Below are 25,312 nucleotides of genomic sequence, written 5' to 3'. Positions count from 1 at the left end.
ATTATCATTTCAATAATTAATTGCTTTTTGCCTTTTAATTTGCAGTTTACCATTTTCAAGGGAAATTACCCATTAAACCGAGGACTCTTCCCCCCCCCCCCCCCCAAAAATCCTTCACTCAAATATACACCATAAGCTGTTCTTAGAGAAGCTAGATATTTGCTAAGCCACTTTCACCTTTGATAAGACAGGGCCGTGGTAGCTCTGCATATTAAAGAACTGCCCATCGCTCAGCCCTTTAACCATCTGGAGGAAAACAAGGCAGAATGGGGCTGCGACAGCGATGAGGAGGGAATTAATTATTTCTTATTCTCTCCTTCCAAATTCAGGAAGTCAATGCATCCTTCCTCTCTGACTGAGGCAGTGAGAGTTGTCTTTCCTCTTTCTTCACAACCATCTTGTTTCTTCAGCTGAAGTTAATAGACACTGCAATACCCATCCATGTGTGCTTCTGTTAACTTCAGTGACTGAAAAAAGAAAGGAACTTTGGCTCAACCTTGTAAAACAGAAACTCTGGCCATGAATCACCAAGCACTTCAGCACATCTTCGAGCCAGTGCCCGACACTTTGGAGAATGGAGCTTAATACACCTATTCCTGCTCATGCTCAAGTTTCTCGTAAAACAACTATTCATTTCAATGAATCGGACACAAGCCGATATCTCCGTGGTGGTGTGCTGGCATAATATCTCTGCTACTGATAACAGAAATTGTACAAACCCCATCATGCTAAAAGAAAACTTGATTAATATTGGTATCTGAGGAGGTGAGTAATGCATCCCAAGTAGGCATATGTCTGATAGAGTGAAACGCGTACCTCTGAGAGATGGATTTGCATGGGAAGATGGAGAGGCGGTGACAAAATGAATAAAGAAAGGAGACGCAGAAGAAGAGGAGACAGAAGAAGCAGGTATGAACTAGACTGCACCATTGATTTATGAATGAAAACCTAAAAGTTTTTCTGATTCAGGTGCAAAAATTAAACTAGCCCTTGGGCAGTTCTACCTTTGCAACTGGCAAGTCCATGATATGTCACCCAAAATGATATGCGTCTGGATGATATGTCACATGCCTACAGGCAACAAGTGGATTGTTTTACTGTGAAAATAAAACATTTTATTTAATTAATTGTAAAATCAAACATCCTGGGTTTTTTACCCCTTACCCATGAGTATAAGGAGAGTCTGGGCTTAAACCAGCATTCAGACACAGTTATTTCGTTTCTGCAGGACTGAAGCTGGGGCACATTCTTGGTATTATTTGCAGAGAATCAAAAGCCACAGTCAGACCAACAGGGGCAAAAAAAATTCAGTGTCTAGCCAATGGTCCATCATACAAGTTTTCTATGCAGCCAGTGGAGAGGACTAGGTAGAAATCTCAGGATGAATTGCCTTCTGAAAGTGCCTTTCTTTCACTCCTCTGATAGGGTGGTTAGCTCTGGACTTCACCTCTGACTTTGAGATAGTAGAAGACCAGTAAGCTGTATCCCACCATAAGTACTTAATTTTGTCTTCAAGTCTTCAGGTATCCAAGCTGAAGAGAGCAAGAAGAGATTCAGGCTACTTAATATTCAGAGCTTCCTGTATCAGCAGTGGATCAGCAATCACACCACTAGTAAAGCAGCAAAATACCCTGCTTTTTGACTAGTGAAAGGAAAGCCTAGCTCCATGCCAGCATGGACATTTCTTGCCATAATCTTTCCGCAGTGAGGCACAAATATCGTTTGAAGACAATCTGCTAATTTCTGCCAGTTAGCGCTGCAATCTGCAATCTGGGTGAGGCACCTGATGCTTCTCTTCAAGGTGTTATTGTGCCTGTATTATTAGAACTCTAGAGTTTATCACATAAAAGGCCATGTATGGGACAAAAGTAGAAAGAAGCCACTAATCACCAAAATTAACATTAAAATATCCTTTCAAAACCTCCAGATTGGCAGTTCATTCAACTTGACATTTGCTTTTTGAAAGGCATGTGCTCTGTATGCACAACAATGTTTTAAGGTGTCATTGTTTAAGGAAGTTGAAAGTGATGGGTGATGTATAAACAGGCTGACTGATGTTCTGAAGAGAGCCCTACCTGCATGGACAAGAAAGTCCTTGCCAGTTTGCATGCACAAGGAAGCTTGGGCCTATTCTGGGGAACTTGATAGTCTCTTGTAATTAATACTGTAATTGGAGGCTGCTGGAAATGCTCCTTGAGCTCCTGCCAGAGAATGCGAGTGCTTCGCAAAGCTGTTGACGCCGTGCTGTACGCCAGCCGAACCGACCTACTCAGCTGCAGTATATGCTGACACAGAACTCCTGCATTGGCAAAACCCTCATCTGAGCAGGAAAATGCACAATGCTTTTTCCTTCCAATGTAATCACAGAGCGATGACATCAGTACTATCCAGCCACCTGACAGCTGCATCACCCAGGGTGGCAAGGCTGAGCTGTCCTCCCCCTGCATTTCAAAGCCCATCACCGTGCTCCTGCCTGCTGTCCTGCAGCCAGCTGGGACAGACTAGGTCACTGTCACCCTGCCCATTCTTGGCAAAGCTGCCCAGACTCATTCCAGCCTCACTATTTCAGATTGCAAATGGATAAATATTCACCAGAGATGCCAAAGATTAGAAACAAGGTTGCTTCCTATGACCTTTGCCTTCCCTTGGGGACATAGTTATTGGCTTCCAGTGTGTCAGTCATGACAATGCCAGTCCTGTAATAATGCCATGAAAGCAGAAATGACCACCAGAAAGGGATGGCAGATAATTGTAGCAAGAATCTGCAGGCTTAAACATATTTCTTCTGGAGGTGAGCAGATCTTTGCAGAGAAATTGTTTGCAACTCATCTGCAGTGACTGCGACCAGTGTCAGCCGCTAACTAATAAGTTATTTTTATCCACTGCAGCTCTCCAGCATCTCTGAGGGTGATGGCATCTCACCAAGGCTTTGGAAGGGCTGCATGAGCTGACACACAAAGATGAATGGTCGAGGCAAGCCAGAAGAACATTTCTGAGTGAACTTTACAGAGGGAATCAAATCCAGATATAACAGGTAGCTCCACACTGGAGTTGCTGAGATGTTGTTTTGCTTCCCTCCTGGCAGATGTCAGAGAGTGTGACTTCTGGCATTTTGGAAACTTTTACTTTTCCTGCTGTAGCAATAGAGTTCCATTAAATTCACCCAAACAGAGTTTTTATGAGCACTAGGGAAACCTGTTTATGACACTCATACCTGTAAAATTAGGTTGATGTAATGCTGCTATGAAAATCGCCATGATTGTCAGTATTTTTATGTGACTTGCATTAATAACATCCCTAAGGTGCAGTTTCACAAGAAGATGGCTTTTGTGGTCAAGCTGGCCTACTTTTGCCCTTATGCCACACCGTTCGTTGTCCCCTCAAGAGTTCCTTGTGCCCTCATGGTTCCAGATTCACTTTTGCCTGACAAAATTGTTAGCTGCCATTTATAAGGGAAGTCCTATCCCCCAAGTGTCCCTTGCTATATACTCCTGTCCCTCCTGTGCCTATATGAACATTTGTGCAGGATTTGCTGGGTTAGCAAGGTGAGAAGTCTTATCATCTTATGCAACTACAAACCAAGGAACAGCTATCAGATCCAGTATAGCAGTTATTAACACTGAAGACTGTACCTTGGATAGTCACTATGGTAAAGAAATTGGCTGGAGCTGAGAGGAGCCAGTCATACTACCCTGCCTGCATTGCAGAAGTGTGTGTGTGGGCAGAAGCAAAAAGAGCAAGAGGGCAAAAGTTATACAACAGGAGTTTAAAAGGAGCTTTGGAAAAGACAAATGGGCTTCAAAACAGAGACCAGCCAGTCAATGCAATAGAGAAAATGAAATGGAAAAGGCTGCAAAAATGCACTTCATTATACATTTTATTACTATGTCTATATTTATGCATCTCTCGTCCTGCCAAGCGGAGCAATACTATCTTGGAATCCTGAATGAATCCTGAATGGCAGCAATATATGCTACATTTATCATGCATCTTCAGTGACTTGAACTGTTAACACAAAGCGACCATAGTGGTTGGGTTCTGGGGATGACAAGAATTGCCTAAGCTATGCAGGCATTTTGGTGAAGAAGGGTCATGGTTCATCATTAGCTGTGGGGGCTTAAGGCAGTGGTCTGGATTTCCATTAAGGGATCGCAGTGAACAGTCTGTTCACATGAAACTCACCAGAAAAGTCAAGGGAAGAAAAAACTATGAGATTCAACTGAGATCCGCAAGACATGGATATTTGACCCACAGGACTGGATTAAAATACAGCAGCTGGAGGAGCTGTCAAAAAAGGGAACTCTGCCAAGTTTGCAGCAGGTATGGTCTGTGTTAAAACATGTGCTGCTGATGTACGTACTCAAATACATTTTTTCTAATGCCATCATTCTCATGATTTATTAGATCTACCTTTGGCTTCTCATGATCCACGTCATGGCCATGTCATGATCCCATAGATGGCCTTGTGCTGATTGGCTGATGTGAAGGCACTGCCCAGTAATTTAGGTATCATTCTCTAGATTTTCTTTGCTAGAGACTGACCTCAGCTGAGATCAGGACATAGTGAAGAGTACTGTTTCTTTGCCTGATGGTGAATAGTTGTAATTTTTGTTCAGTTGTTTGGGTTACTTTTATTTCATCTGTAAAACAGAACACATTCCAGACACTTTTTGCCAGCAGGACATAGGCAGTCCTTGCGTGAAGAGAAAGGATAGCAGGTCTGGCATACACCATTAGCATTATATCATGTGTTACTTGTGTCCTGCTTCTACTTTTTTTTGGCAAAAATTTTCCTCTTCGTTGCTATATTGTTATTATAATGGTAACAACAATCTCCTATATTACAGATCTCATCGGCATACTAATGAGCATATGCAAAGGAAGATAAGCTTTATAACTCAGCCACAGAGACATAGTGTCACTAAGGTGATGCGGTTAGTCAGCCAAAAGCAGATATTAGTTCTCCTGGCTCCACCATCTAAGCCATTTGTTTCTTTTTTGCTGGGTGAAATTTGGGCCCTCACTGAAGTGAGTGGAAGTGCCATGACCAACACTATTGACCTTGCTGGGGATGTGGCCTTGTAGTTTAGATGACCACTTCCTTAGAGAAGTCTTGTATTGTGCAGAGTTCTAGAGCCAAATATATTTAGACCAAACCCTATTAGTTTTGCTGACACAGTACTTCCCTTGAAATCAATGGTTGTTTTTTTTTAGCACGAGATGAACAGGAAGATTTCATGGGTTTGGTATGCATTGAAGTGCATGCTGTACTGCTAGTGTTATCTTTTCAGTGAGTTATAACAAACAGGAGTTTTACAGCTCCTCAACCAGGTGGCTGATTCAGCATCACATATATTATAGCCACTACTGCTGACTGTGAGGCATGACAATAAATCCTCAAGTGAGATAGTATGTGCTAACTGAAAACTTCAGACGGTACATTCTTCTGGACCTTCAAGGGACACAGACAGGTTTCACTACGTGACTACAGGCTGCTGTCAGGATGACCTTTGGCCAAATCACTCACGGAGTCATACCTTAATTTGCAGAATGGGGTCCACGCTGTCTGAGTTTTGAAAAATTGTTAGCTCAAGGAATGGGCTGATTTGGTCTAGTGAAAAGTATCTACGACATTAACCTCTTGGAAAATAAACCATCAAAAACTCCGACTCTAATTGACTTAAAGACACAGAACATTTTCCTGTGCTCCTGCCTATCAGCTGAATTTCTAGCCCAACCACAGCACAAAATGACATCAAAATGCTGGAGAAAGCCAATGAATAATTTGATGGCAGAGAACTAGTGAAGAACATAAGGCAGTTATGGATTTCTTTTGGGGTATGTTGTGTGCAGTGGAGAGCCTGGCAGAGCTGAGTTCCACTCACCTGATCTTCTATAGGGGCTGCAGCATAAAGGGCTATTATCACTTTCACAGGGATGGCATAGCTGAGCAGCAAGTTACTATAGCCAGCTTCCTGCAGGTGTTCTTCACCGCAGCTGAAACCATCAGGGCCTGTAAACTGTATGTAACAGTAGCATTGTCAAATTATTTTTATCTATTACACTGTAAGAAAATACAACTAATTATGGGCATTTGTTATATGACCTTTCACCTCCCTAACTTGATTTCATAATCTTTCCTGTTCCTATGTCTTCTGTGCACCATACTGAGGCAAGCTCTGCATTAGTCTGTTTTTTCTTCCTTCTTTCCTCCCTTCCTGCCTCCCTATTCCTACCTCAATCTCTTCTATTATTCTTCTTCTAATGTATTTTTACATTTTCTTCTTCCTTCATCACAAAAATCCTCCTTTCTTACCATCATTTGCCTATGACAACACCCATAGCAAGGGCTATTCCTCCTGCTCTGTATTTAAGAAAACATTTCCTTTATGTCCTGCTCTATCCCTCCTCTTTTGCCACAGGGTAGGGAAGTAGCAGCTCCAGTCACCTCTTTGACCCAGTCAACCTATTCATCCAGTGTAGTTTTATTCTGCCTTTTAAATAATCTGCCTAAATAATGCCTTTTGAGGAACAGATTCAGGTGACTACTACAAACCTTTTGTCTTTGCCTTCAAAAAGTACATGTAACTCCAAGCATTTGAAAGTGCAACGGCATTATTAGTGTGGGCTACGTAGATGGCAGGTGGCATTCTACAGACCACACATTCATTGTTCTGCAGGCTAAACTGTGGTCCTGTGTGTAGTGCACTAAATGAGTGTTTTGTGAACACGTTCACCAGTTGCATAGTGGTAACACTTATTTTGCTGTCTATTCCTGAGGGAAAAAAAACCCACCAAACCCCCAAAAACCAACATAATAAGGAACTGAGATAAGAGAATCTACAGAAAACACCACATACCAGACATTTCTTTGCTGACATCTGTAGTTTTGTTGCTGAATCTAGCTTTGGTAAGGGAACTTATGCTTGAGTAAATTACACACACTCACAAAATGTCCATTCATACACAGAAACTGATATCTGAAATCAAAGTCCCTTCTGGCAGTTACAGAACACAAGCTCCCAGTCGATTTATCCCACAATTTACATCCAGTTGATTTAATGGGACAATGCTTGCTGGTGGACAAGCAAACTGGTAAGAATGTCGTGCAAAATCCATCTTTGTGACACATACATGCCATGGCATAGCAGCTGAGTTTTAGATGGTGAGCTCATTGCATGATGACATTTGCATTTTTGCTTAAAAAAATCTGAGGAAAAATCTAGCCTGCAAATATTATGCATATTGGGAAAAGAGAGCGGGAATCTAATATTCCTAAAAGAAGAACAAAAGGTAAGGCCTGGTGCCCTCATACAAATACTTCTTTCAGTTGTGGGAGATTAAAAAGTGCTCACTTGATTATCTCTTCCCATTTTCCTGGGAGAACACATGCACAGATAAACACATGCTGTTTCAAAATCCTGTCGGTTCCTGCCAGCCCAATGTGTTACGTTAGCTAGAAGCATTCTGGCTCATGAAACACATTCTTGAAAAAATGTACACCTATCAAGAAGCATCTGAAGGCAGAACTGGATGCTTCAAAAGAAAATGCATGTACCAACTGACAGAGGAAAATCTTTGTGGCTCCTTGTATGCTTGTGGTATAACTTCCTGGATGATACTTGGCAATGGTCTTGACTTATCTGACACTTGTGGTTCAGATGTTCAAGTCTTTCAGACTTCAAGGTGTACCTTCACTCTGTCAACTCATCCAACAGGTTAACAGCATTTGAAACCTTCAAACTGCTAATAACATCCAATTTATAGTTGGGAGGAGATCTTTCTAATAACAGGATTTTCCTGACATGCTTAAATATTAATTGCTGACGCCTGGGACGACTGCATGCTGGTTTATCTCCTCATTTTAAGTCTAAAGAAGGTTCCTGACACAGAGAAGGGAAATCCTGGCTCTGGGAAGCTTAGTCAGGAGTAAAAGATATCTAGGAGGAGATAACATGAGAGAATTAGGGGGCAGGAACAGAAACTAAGAAGGGAAATGAGGTGTCTGAAAATACTTGAAAACCTGCTTACTGACTAGCCAAGAGTAGAAACAAGGCACTAGACAGGCTGTTCAGAAAAGCTGGCCTTTTATGTAGAGGATCCATGTGAGGAAGTAAACAAAAAATAAAAATTAAATAGAAAAATATCCTATCGCTGTCACCATCATGCTAAGATTTTGGGGGGGGGCTCTGGTCATATAATTTTTTCCTGAGGTAAATGACTCAAACTAAAAGACAAGAAATAAGTGGATTAAAACATTCAGAAGTTCAGTGCTCCATCTCGGGCATAAAGGCAAACATTACCCTATTCACTTGCAGGTCTTTTTGGGAAGAGCCTACAGGAGAGCACTGTGAAGTCCCCAAACTCCTGCAGAGTTAAGCTACGTCTTGAGCCTCTGCTTTTTGATCCACACACCACCAGACAAATGGAAAGACTTTGAACTGCACGTGCGAGGCGCTGTTGTTTTCAGAGCTAATACCGTGGCGGGACCCTCGTCTTCCTAAATAACAGCTGTGTGCTGTATATAGTCATCTTCTCTCCGTGGCATCTTACCTCCACCCACGTACCTGCTTTCTGTCCTTGGGAAAAGCTCACAGAAACCCCTCCGTCACACCTCTGCGCTCCGCACGGGACGCGTCATGGCTGCGGTAGGGGAGAGGGGCGCAGGGCGGCGCTCCTCCGGCTCTTTGACCCAATGCCAACCCGAGGGGCACGCTGCAGCTCCCGGTCGCAGGCCAGGCTGCCTGGGCCGCCCAGGGGAGCCAGGCCGAGCCGGCCGCTGCTGTCCCGGGGGTCACGGATCCCCCCATGGCCCCGGCTGGCAAAGCCATGGCTCCTCCGCTCTGCAGCAGGGGCAGCTCTGCTGCTCTGGGGTGGCAAGGAGAAGACCTCAGGGGTAAGGCCTGTGTGTTGGTAACTGCGCGGTCGGAGCAAGGCAGCCAGCTCTCTTCCATGCGCTTTTGCTGCCGTTGCCGTTAGCCTGTGCAATAAAGAGTCCGCTTACTTTCTTTCTTTAGTCATGCTTGCAACTGAAGCATTTACTTCATGAAGCGAATATGACTCCCCAACCTCAGGAAGCGAGCCCTCTTTCTGATCACCAAGGGGGAATCTTCTATGTATTCCCCTGAGTGCCACCTGCACCCGGGACCGAAGGCCCGGCTCACACAGCCAGCCGCCGCGGGCCTGCGCCCCGGCCCGGAACCAAAGCCTCGGGAGCGCGTTTCCGCCGGAGCCGGTCCGCTGCCGCTGCCGCCGCGGCGCTGGCTGGGGGCGGCCAGGGAGGGCCGCAGCCATGGCCGACACCGCCGCGCCGCCTCCGCCCGCCCCTCCCGCTCCGGGGCTCCCGGCTGCCCCCGGCAGCAACCCGCTGTCCCGCAAGCTCAACAAGATCCTGGAGACTCGCCTGGACAACGACAAGGTGAGGCGGGCCGGGGCCGGGGCCGGGGCCGGGGCCTGCCGGGTGGGGAGCGCCCTGCGGGGAACGGGCCGGACGGGCCGTGCGGGGCTGGGGCCCGGGGAAGGGAGCCCTGCCGTCTCCCTCCGTCCCGCGGCCGATGTTCGCAGCGCGGATTAAAGGTAAAATTCCTTTTTGCTTCCCCGGCGACGTGCCGCGCTCCTGCTCGACCCCTTCAAATCGCAGGGAGGTTTGTACTGCTGAGCTCAGGGGACACCTCGTAAGCTTTTTCTGATTTAAGCGTTTTCTAGCAGTGGATGGGTCGTGCTTTAACCGAATGTAACCTTAACCGATTAAAGCGATTCTAAAATAGTAGACGAAGCTGTGTGTTACAACGTTCAAGAAGAAGAAACACTCAGCAGTTATTTCAGTGATTTACCAGCTGATCTGGAGTGTGTTTAGGTAGGTTTTTTTCTCTAAAATCACGTAGTAGGGTTTGGTTTTTTTTCCCCTAAGGCTGTGAACTTGGGATGGTTGCAGACTACGTAACCTGATTCTTTGTAACTGTGTGGAAAGTTAAGGTCTTTTTTTATTTTCTAGGAAATGCTGGAAGCACTCAAGGCTCTCTCGACCTTTTTTGTTGAAAACAGTTTGCGCACTCGAAGAAACTTGCGTGGAGACATTGAACGACGAAGCTTAGCCATAAATGAAGAATTTGTCCATATATTCAAGCAAGTTAAAGAGGTAGCGTTTTTGCAGAGTGACTAGCTATCTTGCAAGAGTACTGCTATGTAACATTTAAAAAAAAAAGGATTAAGAGAGATTGTGACTTTCCAGGACAAATATACTTTTACAGTAAAATTGTTTCATCATTTGTTTCATTTGATGAAAATCCTGCGCAGAGAGAGGTGATGTTTCAAACAGATAAAAATACCAAGTGAATGCTCATCTTTAGAGGTGCGTTCCCTCCATTGATTAAGAGGGAGCCTAGAGCAACTATGTTCCTTGTAACTTGGGCATCTTGTTTTGGTGGGATGAAGCTGGGCCTAGGCATGGCATTTCTGATTTAAAGCACAGTTACTGTTATTTGAAATTCTTTAGGAGCTTGAGAGTATAAATGAAGATGTGCAAGCGATGAGCAGCTGCTGTGAAGATATGTCCAGTCGTTTGAAGGTAATATTTAAATAGATGTTCCCTGTATAGTTTTACTTTTGAGGTGTGACTATTTTCTTTTAAAAAGATAAATCATTGTTTTGGAGGATTAACAGCAACACTGAGACGTTTCCATTATTTGCGTATTGTGTTACTTTAGGATATTAATATGTTTCTTTTTACTTACTTAGAAAATATATTGAGGAAATAATTTTAATTTCTTCCAAATTGCAATTCAGAATGCAGCAATGTACTTATTTTGGGAACAGCAGTGTGATACCCATTTGTATGTGAGTGGAGAGAAAATATTTTACTAGATTTGATGTGTGTGAGATGAAAGGGTTAATTACATTTGTGTATTTCCATTTAAAAGTTTATGTGCCTTACACACTGACTACATCTGTTGAGTTATGTGTTCATATAAATAGCTCAAGTATATTCATAAGAAAATATCTTGTAATCCAAAGAGGGAGATGAATCTAGTGTGCCATCTTCATTCTGTTGGTTTTGTTTCATCACATTGTCTCAAAATGCTGATCGGCAACAAAACCAATTCTGTTTTGTATTAATCCTGAATCCATAATATTCTGGGGGGGGGGAGAAAAGTTGTGTTTTATAATGCATTACTAAATCTGGCTTGGGTTTAATGTACAATATTCAATACAGTGATGAGTTTAAAAAGTTTATGGATGCTGAAGTGTAGATGTTTTGCCAAACCAAATCTGTTCTGAATATAGCACATAAGTGAGAGTCCTTCACTAAAAAATCCTGTGAAAACAGTTGCTTTTTCCCTTCCTAGTGTGTGTGTGTGTGTACTTTAGATGTCCCCCTAATTAGATGAACAGGTTCATAGTCATTGTATGTAATTTCTATAAGAATGTTTGTAGTTTGATGAACTTGTTGCAGAAAGTGTGGAAGTACAGTGTAGCCCACTGCAGTACTTAATTTTCAGTTTTGGAAGGCAGTGGGTAATGCACCTCAAAGGTCTCGGATCTCTTTGAACAGTGTTAATGTGATGTATTCCCTAGTGTAGTTCAGGGACTGTTTGATTAAACTCTTAGGTGTGGAAATGAGCCAAGTGTCCATGCAGATTTTTACTCTTTTCTGTCTTTAGATCATGAAATGTAACTATCATCTGTGATTCTGCCCCCTCCCCCCCCGCCCCGACTAAAGCCACCCTGCAGTGATTTCTTTTTTTATTAAAGTCGGTAGGTAGTTTTGTTCTGTGCCCCACATGAGGGTTCCTCTAGAGCCCTGTAGAACTCTTAACTTGTCTCAATTCAAACCATGTTTTCTTTGCCTGTATGAATGTAAAGTAAGTTAATAAGCCCATGAACTAGCACTCAGTTGTTGAATACTTTGGTATTTTATCTGTAATAGGACATGAAGACTTGCAAGGACGTGCTCAAGCTGAATAAGAAGACAAAAATTAACTAAGAGTAGGGCAAATAGAAGATATAAAGAGGACTATCTATAGCATATAAGGCAGGAAAGTGTGCTAAAAGAGCAGAGCAAACACGATATATGAAAGGGCCTATATATTGATAAGCCAAAAGCTTTTTACCTTTTTTATTTTTTAAGTTTATAATACCATCCAATCCAAATAACTGGGTACTGTCAGATCTGATTTCAGGACAGTGATTTGATAAATGCAATGGCTGAAAGGGAGAGAAGGAGGCAAGTGCTGCAATGGAGTAAAGCCGGGTTGAAGGATAATGAAAGTTTAATTAGTATACTGAGGTGGGGAGGAAGAGAAAAATATTTCAATTTTGGATTTGCCAGACACATCAAATATCAACTTTCTGATTTTTCTGGCATGTCTGACTCTTTTCTGCCAGTTACCTTGTTTAGGTTAGATGAAAGCTTTTCCATTATGTACATACAATAATAACAGTATTTGGCATGTATTTGAATGCATGTAAATAAAAACTGGCTTTCTGATATATCTAGCTAGATCCCGAAAAACTGCTTTTCCTTCCTTTCTGCTGTCCTACTGTTAGCATTCTTCTTGGCAATTAGTACTTCTGTCCAGAAGGTACTGGAAAGAAAGCAAATTTCTTCTTCTGTCTTTTTGGTTTATTAAAATCTGCAACTCTGAAGGAAGGAGGGGAAAAAAAGTCTAAAAAAAGAATTAGTAGATTCCTATACTGAATAGTTCAGGTCTAGTCTTTTGTTGTAATAGTCTTTCTCTGTTAGGCTGAAGCATTGAAAATCAATATTATTAAAAACAAGTTTAAAATAAAAATTAATCAAAAAAATCTATTATTATTTATATAAGATAAAAAAATGCTTAAAGATATCTTAAATTATTTGGGAACTACTAAGTGTGCAGTAAATTCTGTTCAGTTTTTATTAAATTTGCATGCTAGTCCGTAAGTTTCCTTTACAAAACTTCAGCAGCTGGCACCTCAGCTGTCTATATTCATGGAACAGCTCAGGCTCCCTCTGATGCCTGAGGTTGTACTTGAGTGGTTGCAGTCCTACTTTCACCTTTCAAAGCGTTCCTGTACCTTGACTGCTCTTCCATTGTAATTAATGTGCTGTGGCAGTGTGCATATATACTTGCATTAGACCTCTCAGGGGTTTCAAGACTGGCATCTTCATTTTGGCAAACGCTGTAATTTAGACCTCCTACAGTCTTGACATTATTCACACACAATATCTTTACAGCTGTTCCCACCTCTTCACTTGCAATATTATTCCATACTAATGCATTTTCATTTCAGGATATTTTTTTTTTTGTTATATCTTATTTTTCTGCCTAAACAATCACTGGTGGTATCCAGTGGGAAACCAGCAATTCCGGATGTCTTTTATCTTCTTGCCAAGTGATAAGTTTCAGAACTCTAACTTCGTTGCAGCAATCCCTTTAGTCATGCAGCTGCTGTCTGTAGCAGAATTATTTCTGCATGGATTCCCTTGTGTTGTCACCACTGAACATTTAGGGCTGTGATGAACTTAAGTGCATTGCTCTTAGAATCAGAGAATCATTTAGGTTGGAAAAGACCTTTAAGATCATTGAGTCCAACCGTAAACCTAGTACTGCCAAGTCCACCTCTAAACCATGTCCCTAAGTGCCACATCTAAACATCTTTTAAATACCTCCAGGGATGGTGACTCCACCACTTCCCTGGGCAGCCTGTTCCAGTGCTTGACAGCCCTTTTGGTGAAGAAATTTTTCCTAATAATTTTTCTTGGTCCTTACAGCCCTGTAAGCTGCTTGGACTCCAGAGCTAAACTTGCTTAGACCAGCAGAGCTGTATTCATGTTGTCTAAAATGTCTGGATGGACACTGCTACTGGGCAGTTTAGCATCCAAAGGAATTTCTTTCATTTTTCATTTTGTAACAGCAAACAGTTTACAGTCAATGGACAACCAAATAATCAGAGCTGTTTCTAATATTTATAATAATGTCTTTGTATTAAATATAAATTAAAAATCAACTGTGTGTGAATATAAATGTATAAAAAGATGAAAATATATATGGATAAGGTAGGTTATTTTTTCATGCCTGAAAATAGGGAGAACAATGAATACTTATTTCAAGAAGGCTTTTTGTTTCAAAGTGTACACTCTTTAAACAGCTTATAGTCAGAAAGCTTCAAAAGTATTATGTATTTTAAAGGTTGTGTAATAACATTTGCTATGTTTGTATTTTTCACATGCTTAACAATTCTAACTGTATTCTAGGCAGCAAAGGAACAAACGCAGGACTTGATAGTAAAAACTACAAAACTCCAGGCAGAAAAGTATGTATACCACCTTATTTATTTCTTGAAGACATTTTCTTCTAGATCTGATTATGCCACTCTTTATTTTTGAGTAATGACTTTTGGGTTTTTTGTATTTGTACTTTGTTTTTAACACTATCTGTGTTTGTAGCTCAATTGGAATAAAAATACTGAACTCAGTTTATTACTAGAGGGTACAATAAGGTAAGAACATGTGTTGGTGCTTGTTGCAGTAAAAATTGGCCTTTTGGGGAAGAGAATCAGTTATAGTGGTACAGCATGCAGAATACGGATGTGCTTTATCTAATGTCAGCTGATAATCTAAGTTATACTGTTTTGTAACAGGTATGGACCTACCCAGTGTCTCATCAGTTTCACAGGTTTCTTGCTGTTGTTAATGCTTCATATCCAATGGAAATCACTCTCTTATTGAGGGACTGTATGTAGGAACAGAAAGTTGGATTATAACCTACTCTGTCGTATTTAACTGTGGAATACATAAATGTTCTTTAATGAGCCTAATGCAGACCACTTTTTCCCTTGGTTCTCCAACCTCTTGTGGAAGAAAAGATTTGTATTTTGCTCTTTTCAGTATTTTTATTCATGGGAAGGGGATAATAGCCTGTGACAGAATCAAGTAATCTTTATTGTTTTTATGTCTAGGGTACCTGGTTTTACAGCTTTAGGCTTTGTCAGTGTAGAAGAATGAGTATCCTTGCTTTATGATCTTTCTTCTGAAAAGTATATATAGTTCACTGGAGATTAGGAATTATTATTTCCAGTGATAGGTTTCTAGTAGAAATTACGGCTTTGGATAGCTCTTGGTGCACTTTCAAAATCAGTAGGTTCATGTTGTGGACTTCACTAGGAAGTGGATTATGTCCTGTGAGAGTCTGAATGTGAAGTTAGAGTGTAATCTACATATTTTAAAAGTTGAATGTAGAATAACTGCATAAAATATAATGCTTGTTGATATAAAATGAAGGATTTGGCAAAGTCACAGTTTAAGTAAGTGAGCAGGAGTCAAGTCTTAGAAAATTGTTATTTTAAATACGAATATGTGATGTAGTAGGACAGAGTAGTAGTCATATTTTTTGTAGTCTCAAGAAAAGGAAAGCTGCTTTGATTCCTTGTTCTGCAGCAGAATGGAAGATACCAAGACCAGTCTCAAGTGGTTCATGTCTAATTGGCCTTAAATTCCATTAAAGGAGATTATGCAGACTGTACATCAGTACTTCTAGAATATAGTCCTTACTTGCACAATAGTTTACTTAAAAGACTTTCTGCTAATTCCTTTAGGAGACAGAACATCCCCCTAGTGTGAGGAGGAAAAAACGCTTAGGAAGTAGCCTGTCCTTCTAAGGGTCTGTGTGACCTCAGAGTGCAAATGTGGGAAAAAGTTCTCTTTTGAAAGGCTATTTTTTTTAAGTATACCATGAAGTACCCACTAGCAGAAGCCAAACAATACTTGTGATCTTACAGTATGATGGTTATGGAAGACTTATAGTGCCATTTATTAACAAAGTTAACTTTTTTCCTGGCTAAACTTAGGAAAAATTTTAAGCAAAAGCTACAGTGGGAAGGCTGTTTTGTTCTATTTAGGACATTCTAGTCATCTTTTCTTTTGACTTATTACATGACTGTGTTCTGATGCATCACTTTGATTTACATCAGGCATGTGAAGAGGCTTCTGCTACCAAATATAAGGGGTTTCTTGAAAAGCTGAAATCTTGCCTGCAGTCAGACAAAATACAGGTCTTGAATTGCTGGTTCCTTCAACTTAACAGGTGACATTTCTTAGCCAACAAAGGAGTAAATGGTGAAACTGGGAGGGCATGGCTTTTCTGCCTTCCGAGGCTTGTCCGAAAACGCTGTCTGATTGAAATGCAGAGATGAAAGCTGGATCCATTAAAAAAAAATGGCAATTGAAGCAATGACTCTAAAGCAAGAACAGTCAGTCTAGAACAAGGCAGTAATTGCAGAGTGTAATCAATTTTTTAGAGTTCTTCCTATAAAAAGATGTCTCTCTTCTTATTATGAAACACAAGAGTTGTATTCAGATTTCATCAGTCCCAAATTTCTATTTCTACTCTCTGTGGTCCTACCAGCTGTTTATTTTATGATAGGCTTTTCACAAGAAAACACAAGTTAGGTAGAAGTCTCTTGAAGATTAGGATAATGGGAATTTGTATTTCAATAGCACTAATATAGTAGAATTTTCTGTGTAATTTTTTAATTTAACATCAAAATATTTTTTAAAAAACAAATTCCGTTTTATGTACCACAGTATTTGTGAGTTAAGTTCTTAAATCAGTGCTGAGTAATGGTATGTTTTTAAACATTACCCTGAAAAATAAAATTAGTTATGTTCTTCCTTTTCACATTAGTTATATTCTTTGTTTTCACAATGATAGTTACTGAACATTTTGATAATAGCAGAGACAATACATTGTGTCATTTTGCTGAACCAGTTGTTTACACTGTTCTTAAGGAAAGTTTTTTTGACTCTGCCATCTACACTGAGTACTTCATTAAGTCCTCATCTGTTTTCAGCATTTTTAACCATTTTTAAAAAATAAGTTCAGGAATACTGATTTTCAGTAAATGATTTGCTGTGCTAGCTATTAGTAAAAAAAAATGGTCTTCTATTATGCTTAGCATTTATCTGATTTTCTTTAGCTGACCATGTTTTCATAGGAGGAAAATGTTGTGATTTGATTCAATGTTCTAAAACTCAGGGGAGACAGTAAACTTCCAGATGTATTTCATGCATTTACGGTAATTAGGGATTCAGTTTTTAAAAAATATTTAATTTTTTTATTTGAAATTTTAGGGAGAATGGGCTGCTGCCTTCACTCAGTATGATGAAGATAGAAGGTCACTTAGGCAAATAACTGAGTTTGTATTTCACAGCTTTTTTATTTACTTCCCTTCATTTTCTAAGAATACATGTTAGCTCTGGCTTTGATCAAAGATGTCTAGTTGTCTTTCTGCAATAGTCTTAAGGCTGTTTTCAGTAAATGACAGGTGGAACCTTTGGCTTGGGTAAACCCTCTTCATGCCTGGTCAGTTCTTGTGGAAACTAAATTTTGTAAAAGTGTTATAATTAGTATCAAGTTTAAGCAAACTGCAATTAAAAGAACAGAGTGTTCACTTCAAAACCAGAGAAAGAAAAGGCAATAGCCAAAGTCTTTTCTATTGGAGTTGTAACTTTTTTCCCCTAGCTATACAGAACAAATAAAGGAAAGATTGAAATAGCAAGTGAACTATTTTCTTAGATTGCAACATTTTTTGACCTTGCAAATGTAAAAATATCTTCAGAATTTTTTTCCTATGTGGCATTTGAACCTGTGTAGTGTTTTGGGGTTTTTTTGGTTTTGTTTTTTTTTTTTTTAAATCAAGAACTGCATGATAGCAGTGAAGAATAGTTTCCTGAAGAGGCAGAGTGGCCACGGGAACTTGAGTATGAGGATGAACATTTTAAGTAAGAATGCTTGTTTATGCTTTCATCCTTGCATGTTTTCTTTCTCTTCTGTGGTATTTGCAAAGGAATGACTCTCTCAGTGGTTCTGTGTGGGTGGTAGGTTTCTTACGCTAAGTAGTTTTTGCATTGTATTATCACCTATATAATTAGATGTAGTACAAGATGATTTTCAATTTCCTAAGCTGCTTACCTGAACTCTTTGTTGATCATCCTGGTCTCTCATATTTGTGGTTTGAAGGTATAGTGGTCCACCCGTAGTATCCTGTTGGTAGTCCTGATGAGCTATTTGGGACTTCCTGTGTTGGTAAAATGTGTGATTTAAGACACTTGGTTAAATAGTTGGGGTGGAAAATGAGGTCTCATTTGAGTTAAAACTTCTGCATTCTCAGGTTGTTGCTTTGCAGCATTGTTTTTCTTGCAACTTAGTTTCTGAGCTTTAGTCCTGATTTGGCATAAATGTGATAACATTAAGAAAGTAATCTTCCATTAATACAATTGCATTTTTTTTATTGTGAATATGTCAGAGGTGGTGTATTTCTTTGGTCAATTAGGTTGCTTGTTTTGATTTTATTTTCTCTGTAAAGACTAGTTAAAATTACTGTACATTAGAAGCAGAAAACTTTTCCTTCACATTATTTAAATTATGGAATCTGCTTAACATAGGAACTAGTTTTTTTTTTCTCCTCTTCTCTCTTTAATTGAGACTTATCACAACCTAACAGAACCATGTAGTGTGAAATAAAGTAGTCCAAACCATTGAACCCATCTCTCTATAACATAAGGTTAATTTATTGCTGTTCAGTAATGTAGAGTCTTGAATATAATTTTAGTTTTAATGTATTTCATAACAAACTTTGATAACAAAGAAAAACTGAGGTAGTTAATTCAGACAATTTCTGTGAATTGTTAAAAATCCACTTCTACTTCAGTATCTTCACTAGATTTCTATACATTTTCTTGAGCAAACTAATATTGCTTTCGGGTTGCATTAGGCTTTTTATGTATAGTAATGAGGCGATTAGTTTGTTTTCAAACAACATCTGCTGCTTTTGAAAAGATGTGGGTTTGTTTATTACCATGGCTAACAGGCTGACAGAAAAAGGATCTTGCTCCTTGAAGTGAGATTTTAATAAAAGCTTTCTGTCACTTGTTGGTTCTCTTGTACCTGAGTTTAGTTCTTTTTTTTTCTTCGTGTGAAGCAGAAAACCTACTTGCAATACTAACCTACTTCACCTTACATTGGGAACAAGTGTTCTGGAGTTCAGTAGTTTCCAAACCAGAGAAATAACAGTTCAGTTGCAAAACACTATGCAGAATGCCAGAAGCCTGGCTCCATAGTAGTTCTACCAGTCACTTACCGGTAAGGTATTGTGCAAGATTGTTTTGAGGTTAGCCACAAATGACAGTTGTGGATCCAACAACTGAAGAAAGAGACCAGAAGGCAATAGTTACAATATTAATTTTTATAAAATTAAATAAGAGCTGCTATGTGAGTGTATGTATGTGCTCAGGGAAATACCAGAAAATAAGCCTACAGAAATAGAAAATTGGTGAAAGTCAAAAGTAGTTTTCTGGGAGTAAAGACCACCGTACTCTGAAAACTGTATAGAAGAATGGGAATGGAAATGGAAATGGCTTGGACAGAAATTTTTTGAGTCAGGCTAAAGTTTCAGAGCTTTCATTGAGGTTGTGCACTTGAACACATTTACACATTATCCTGTTTTTCTACCTTCTATTAATTGTGTTCTTAAACAGAGCAAAATGTGTGTTTTGATGTCAGAGTCTTTATTAGTTATGTTGATTCTGGAAATCAGTTTCTGCAGCACTAGGATTGTTTCACTTTTTAAAAATACAGTTAAATGTGATTCCCAAATATATTTTGGAATGCAGCAGTGTGTACTTCAATTTATTTTAGTTGAATTACATTCAGACTTGCTCTTTATTTAAATTCACCAAACACAGTTCTTGGAGTTCAGTGAATGATTTGACTGTCACCTTTGCGCTCAATACAAGGTCAAAAGTCTTAGGAGAAATGTTTCTTAGTGAACATCTGCTGCTTCAGTAGTGCTGCACTACAGATCTCATGCTTGTTGTCTCTTCACAGTGCTTTTTTCCTTTTCTTTTTTAAGAAGTATCTTTTTTGTCATAGTTAATTTGGAAATGATGCAGGAAGTTCAGCAGTATTTGTAGCAGGTTAGAGAGGTTTGCGTTCATCAGCGTATGCTGAGAAAAGTTGTGATATGGTGGTTTGCACTGATGAGATGTATTTCATGTCTTGACCTTTTGAAACTCGTAATTACATTTATTCCTGTGAATATGCTTCATGAGAAAAAGCAGTGATTGCCCAAACTGAATTATAATTTCATGTGGGGGAGGGTGAAGGCTTGAAATTCTGAGGCTGATTTTCTTTCCTGATTTGTACCAAAGTAAAGCATAGGTAGCAGGGCACACAGGCATCAAAACAGCTAAAATGGATCTGAAGGGAAAAAAAAGCCTCATTTGTCACATTCTAGCCATGACCAGCAGAGAAAGTGCAAAGGCTTATTTCCTGCCAGCTTTTCTACTTGACAACCATGTACTCTGTTGAGGCTTGAAGTACTCTTGATCAATATGAAATGAGGCATGGTCTTACAGGTCAAGAAACATTCATCAGAAGTGCAAAATTAGTTATATGGTACTGTTCCTGACTGATGTTTGTCTAAGCTGCTCTTAGAAGAAAAGCCCAGGAACAGAGAGCCAGCCCATGGTCTTTGCTGGAAATTGATTTTGCTTCTTTATTGTTTTCCTACTACCTGATTTAGTTCTCCTTTTGCTGCTGGTTAAGCTAATTTGTTCTGATTTTATTCCAGGTGGATGTAGAGAACAGTGTGTTATTTTCATGCCTTTGGCAACATTTTTTAATTTGATGGCAAATTTGAAGCTAGACCAGGCAGGCCCCTTTCAAATGTCTTTATATCAGGTTGTATAAAAGATATGCTGAAGATATCAGTCTGTTTGGTATGACAGTATCAACTAGCTCATGTCTACAAGATGGAAAATAATCTATTCACTGGAAATACACTCCTTCACAAGTTAGAAACCGTGTGTCTTAACCATTGCTAAACACTGATTTGCCTGGGAAGTATATATATCATGATTGCTGTGAAGTTTTGCCTGTGAAAATGGCTTATCCAGACTATTCTGTAGATACATACCAATGACGTTTATAGGAAGCCTGATCAGTATGTAAGTAGAAAATTATTGAATTCTGTGAATTTATTTACAGCATATAAGCTTTTTTATTCTAGTGTTTAGTAATCTGTTTGGCAAGATTAGAATCATTTCTGTGCAGGTAGTATCCTCTGTTGCTTAAATTTTGATTTAGCCTTTTTGATTTTTACGTATTTTTAGAGCAGAATGTATTATGTGGCAGGGCTGCAGCATTGCAGGCTAGCTGTGTTCAGGTAAGGATTACAGATAAGAGAAACCTTCTAAGTTCAAGTCTGCTCTCCTCCTACCAGCTATCATTTGCATGATGACTTTCATAAACTTGTCAACTGTTCAGCATATAACTAGTGAATTATTTTTGCATTTTGTATGTGTTGCTGTTCTTGGAACACTTACCTCAAAAGCTTGTTCTTTCCAGTAATAGCCTTTCCCTAATTTCCAATCTAATTCTTGGGATATAAATTGGCTGTTTTTTCATCTTGTCCTTTATCTTAAGAGCTTCCTTCATCTCCTCTCATAAATTAGGTTCCCCATTCCCATGGTCATCCTGCTAGCTCTCGTCTAATGGGAGGCTGTTGTTCTTGAACACAGATGATCAGGATTGTGATCTGTTTTCCAGATGACATCTCAGTAAAGCCTTCTGCAATATTACTGCTCTTTTCCTGTACCCTGGGAACGTTAGACAATTCACTATGATACTCTGTGCCTTCCTATTTTTAATTAAGGAGAAAATTTCATAATTTTATTCTGTGATGGAATTGGTCACTGAATACCTTCTCACAGTATTTCAATTCTCCTTCAATAAAGGATGTGTTTGACAGACAAAATGTAGAATAAAACCATTTGTTTTCAGCATTTACAACTGCGTTTTTGCACCTGGTACTTATTCTTAAGAATGGTTTTCTAACACTTATTTATGTGTAGATGTTTTGTTATGTAGTCTTGTATATTTGCCTTCCACAAAAACCATCACAGAAAAATAATTTTTCCAGCTGCTGCTGAAAAGCATTTATACATGTCTGTTAAAGATGGTTGTTATTTCTTTATGAGTTAGAAATACTCTATCTTTCTGAGGCTTTAAAAATGTGTTGAATCCTCGTACCACAAATTGAAAGTAATTTCAGAATGTGCTGCTATGACTCGTCCTAGGTAAAGGAAGCTAGCAGATTTTTATGCTCTATTTGGTGGCAAGATAAAATTAAACTTTGGAAAAGCCTGTTTCTCCTCCACCTCATTTTTAAGCTGTCTAGGTGATAATCCTAACAAACAGCGTGCATTTGTATTTGGCTCAAGGGAAGAGTGCATGAAGTGCATAGTTTTCCCAGCCTTTTGAGTTCTCTTGCAAAAGAATTCTGTCTCCCTGGTAACGATTAAAACTGGGGAAATTGCTCTTTGTTGGAGTCTCATTCCCCGCCCAAGCTCCAAAGTCTACCAGTGCTTGGCACTTCCCCCTTTGCATCCGTGCAGTGTTCCCATGATCTGTTAGTTTTGTTCTTTTATGCAGGAATAACTTTAGTAAAAGAAAAAACCCAACTTTGGTATAACAGCACAGTGTGGCCTTTCCTCTGCTGTACTGCACTTGCTTAGAACACAATTTAGAAATTATTATGTTTACAGAAAGGCCAGTGGGTCTTGAAATGTCCAAAAGTCTGCACAGGTACCGACTGCTGTGGGTTATATGTAGGATGGCCTTACTCTAGCTTTTGTTGTTACCCGCATTGTGTTTTGCATAGCACTCATCACAGTGAAATAACAAACTTGAGTGGTATTTTAATCCATTTCTCTCCTTTAATTATATCAATTAAATTCTAGTTAAATATCTGTTAGCTTATGTCTGAGGAAATATATATATATATGTATAAAAAATTAAATACCTATGCGAATGTACTGGTCTCATTAATACTGTATACTGCCAGGTAGAATTCAAGGGTACGTAGCACTTAAATGTTTTGTTCCTGATCCATCATCTAGGATGTAGGATCTCTTTCTCATGCAGATTGGTAACCAAGGCAACTTTCATAGCCTGCATAAGCAGAGGTGGCTAACCTGGGTTCTGAAAATGAGTAGCTTGTTGAAATCCCATGTCCTCTGTAAAGAGCCCAAAAGAAATAGTGTATCAAAATTCAGACACCTGCTTTTAGGTTTAGGATAGATGTTTCTCACCACTTCTGAATCACTGTCTTGAGAAAGATAGATGAAACATTGCTGCCACCTTGAGGTTGTTATCTTGTGTTTACATCGTGAAACTTTTGACTTGCCAGTATGCTAGAGTTTAATATATTGACTCTGTTTTATAAAAGTTAATTATTGGGGGGGTGCAGACTGGCTCAGCAGTTATGGCAGGTGTTAGCCAAAGATGCAGCCAAGGATGGGAATGGCTTAAAAGCATGATGTTTGATTGAACCTTCTTCTCTGTAGCAGCAAAAAAGCAGTGGAGGGACGACTGTGCGGAGTGAGGACTTGCAGGTGGAGAGAGATTGATCTTCTGCCATGCTTAGTTTTTGTAACCCCAGGAGTGAAGGGGCACGGAATTCCATTGCGGACTAACGAGCATGCTGTTTGTACAGTTCCTGACTCCGGTCGTTGTTCTTTGAAAGTCTGCAACCCTAATTCTAACAAATCTGCAAAGCAAACTGAAAAAGCTGTTATGCCTGGTATATTGCACTTCTTAAAATCAGACTTCCCCCTGCCCCCAGTTTGGTGAAAGGATATATTCAAAACATGTGAGGAACAGGAGATAATAGTAAATGGAGATCTTCTGTAAGAGCACTTAAAAGTTTATGCACTCAGGAGATACACAGGTTCAAAGAACAGAAAAGTTTCTCAACATCTCATCTGCTCCTGTTTTTATGGGAGATCTTGTTTCAGTTGAAACCAAAGAAGGTCTTGCATTTACTTTCTCTAGTCTCCTTCCTACCTTCCTTCTTTTCCCTAAAGGGAGGGATAATCCAGTGTAAGTATTTTCAGCTTTGTGGTTTTATATTAAATTGAGATTTCTATCACAAGAGGAGAGACTCGGAGCAACTATTAAATAAAGTTAATTCACTAAATTACATTGTCTGTTGTTTCAACCAAATCCAATGATGGTGATGTTGATGGATTAGACTTCCTCAGCACAATGGCATGAAACAGGAATGCGCTGTTGAAAGCACCATGATTGGGTGAAATTTTACGTGTTCTTGCCTGGTACTCAATTTGAGTAGCTATGTCATATGTCTCTAGGTTTTTTGGGAGGTTTGAGAGGGGAGGGTCCTAATAAAAAATATTATTGTTATTTGTTGTAACTGAGTCTTGAAATGACCTCTTTTTATACCCCAGAAGAGTTCTGAAGTGTAGTTTTCATGAGCAGTTTCATAGCAGCAATGAACTAAGTAGTTATTGCCCCATTGCCTCTGGCAGCTCACAGTGCTGTTCTGTACAGAACTTACTACCCCACGGTCCCCTAGTACATGACTGTGGTAAACTGAATTAGAAAATACATATAACCTCCACCCCCAAAAACCCCCAACCCCAAACTTCTCTTTTTTTCCTGACAGATTTGTTCCTGTCTGATTCACTACATGATAGTATGAACAACAGTTCTGGCACAGTGGGAAGGGCAGTGCAGGGCAGGGCAGGGACAAGCAGGGATAGCTGAGGCAGCCTAAGCACCATGTCTTGGGCATTGTTGCAATGGTGGAATACATTACTACAGACCAGACCTGATTCATCTTTCATCCGTGCTGTGAGAATGATGTACCTATCATCAGAAGATCTCTCACAAGCCTAATATTTAATTAAAAATACTCTTTTGTTAGTATCCTCCTGTCTGTTAGTTCTTGTATGTTTTGTAGACAGCTTCTCTTGGTATTTTTTTTTCTGTCTCTAGCTGAAGTTACATCATGACTTCCTCTCTTCAGATTTTATTGCCTAGTCTTCCTGCTGAAAATGTACTGAATGTGTTCAAAATTATATTCTTCCATTCTCCTTCCACTGTATTGAGGTCTGCCACACTTTCTGTGTCAGAAAAGCGTATCGGGGGGCTGGAAACAGTGCCAGGTCTGTTTAAGTTTGAGGATGGTCTTGCATGTCTGAAGATGGTCTTGCATGTCTTCACCCCCATATGAGAGATTTAGACAAAGTTATTTAAAGAGAGAAGATGGCGCAACTTCGATCCCTTCAGACCCATTATCTCACACGTCTCCCCTCTCTGCCCCCAGAGTCTTTTGGTACTTTCTGTTCTCTCCTAAATCTCTCTCTCCCCATGCCCCATTCCTTGTGCTAGAAAACTGACTCCGCCTCCTTGCCAAACCATCATGATGCTTCTCAATCTCTTTCCTCTCTTCCAAATACCTTTCCTTTTTT

The 25,312-nt window shown here is 39.7% G+C and overlaps 1 protein-coding gene and 1 long non-coding RNA gene across 2 annotated transcripts in view; one reads left to right on the top strand and one right to left on the bottom strand.

The window, feature by feature from the left end:
- Window positions 1-103: 103 nt before the first annotated feature.
- Window positions 104-9,250, bottom strand: LOC138689131 (uncharacterized). Its single transcript, XR_011327963.1, has 3 exons — window positions 8,568-9,250; window positions 5,886-6,020; window positions 104-467 (listed from the first exon to the last, which is right to left on the bottom strand). It is a non-coding gene; the product is annotated as an uncharacterized lncRNA (long non-coding RNA).
- Window positions 9,100-25,312, top strand: part of COG6 (component of oligomeric golgi complex 6) — a 57,794-nt gene continuing 41,581 nt past the window's right edge. Inside the window, 5 exon segments of the mRNA XM_069802788.1 lie at window positions 9,100-9,276; window positions 9,278-9,418; window positions 9,995-10,138; window positions 10,496-10,567; window positions 14,237-14,295. Of these exon segments, the coding sequence (XP_069658889.1) occupies window positions 9,115-9,276; window positions 9,278-9,418; window positions 9,995-10,138; window positions 10,496-10,567; window positions 14,237-14,295 (578 nt within the window). The 5' untranslated portion in view covers window positions 9,100-9,114.

The sequence above is a fragment of the Haliaeetus albicilla genome, chromosome 15 (genome assembly GCF_947461875.1).
Source record: "Haliaeetus albicilla chromosome 15, bHalAlb1.1, whole genome shotgun sequence".
NCBI classification, from domain to species: domain Eukaryota; kingdom Metazoa; phylum Chordata; class Aves; order Accipitriformes; family Accipitridae; genus Haliaeetus; species Haliaeetus albicilla.
Note: the sequence above shows the minus strand (reverse complement) of the source record. Positions and strands in the feature narration are given on the sequence as shown.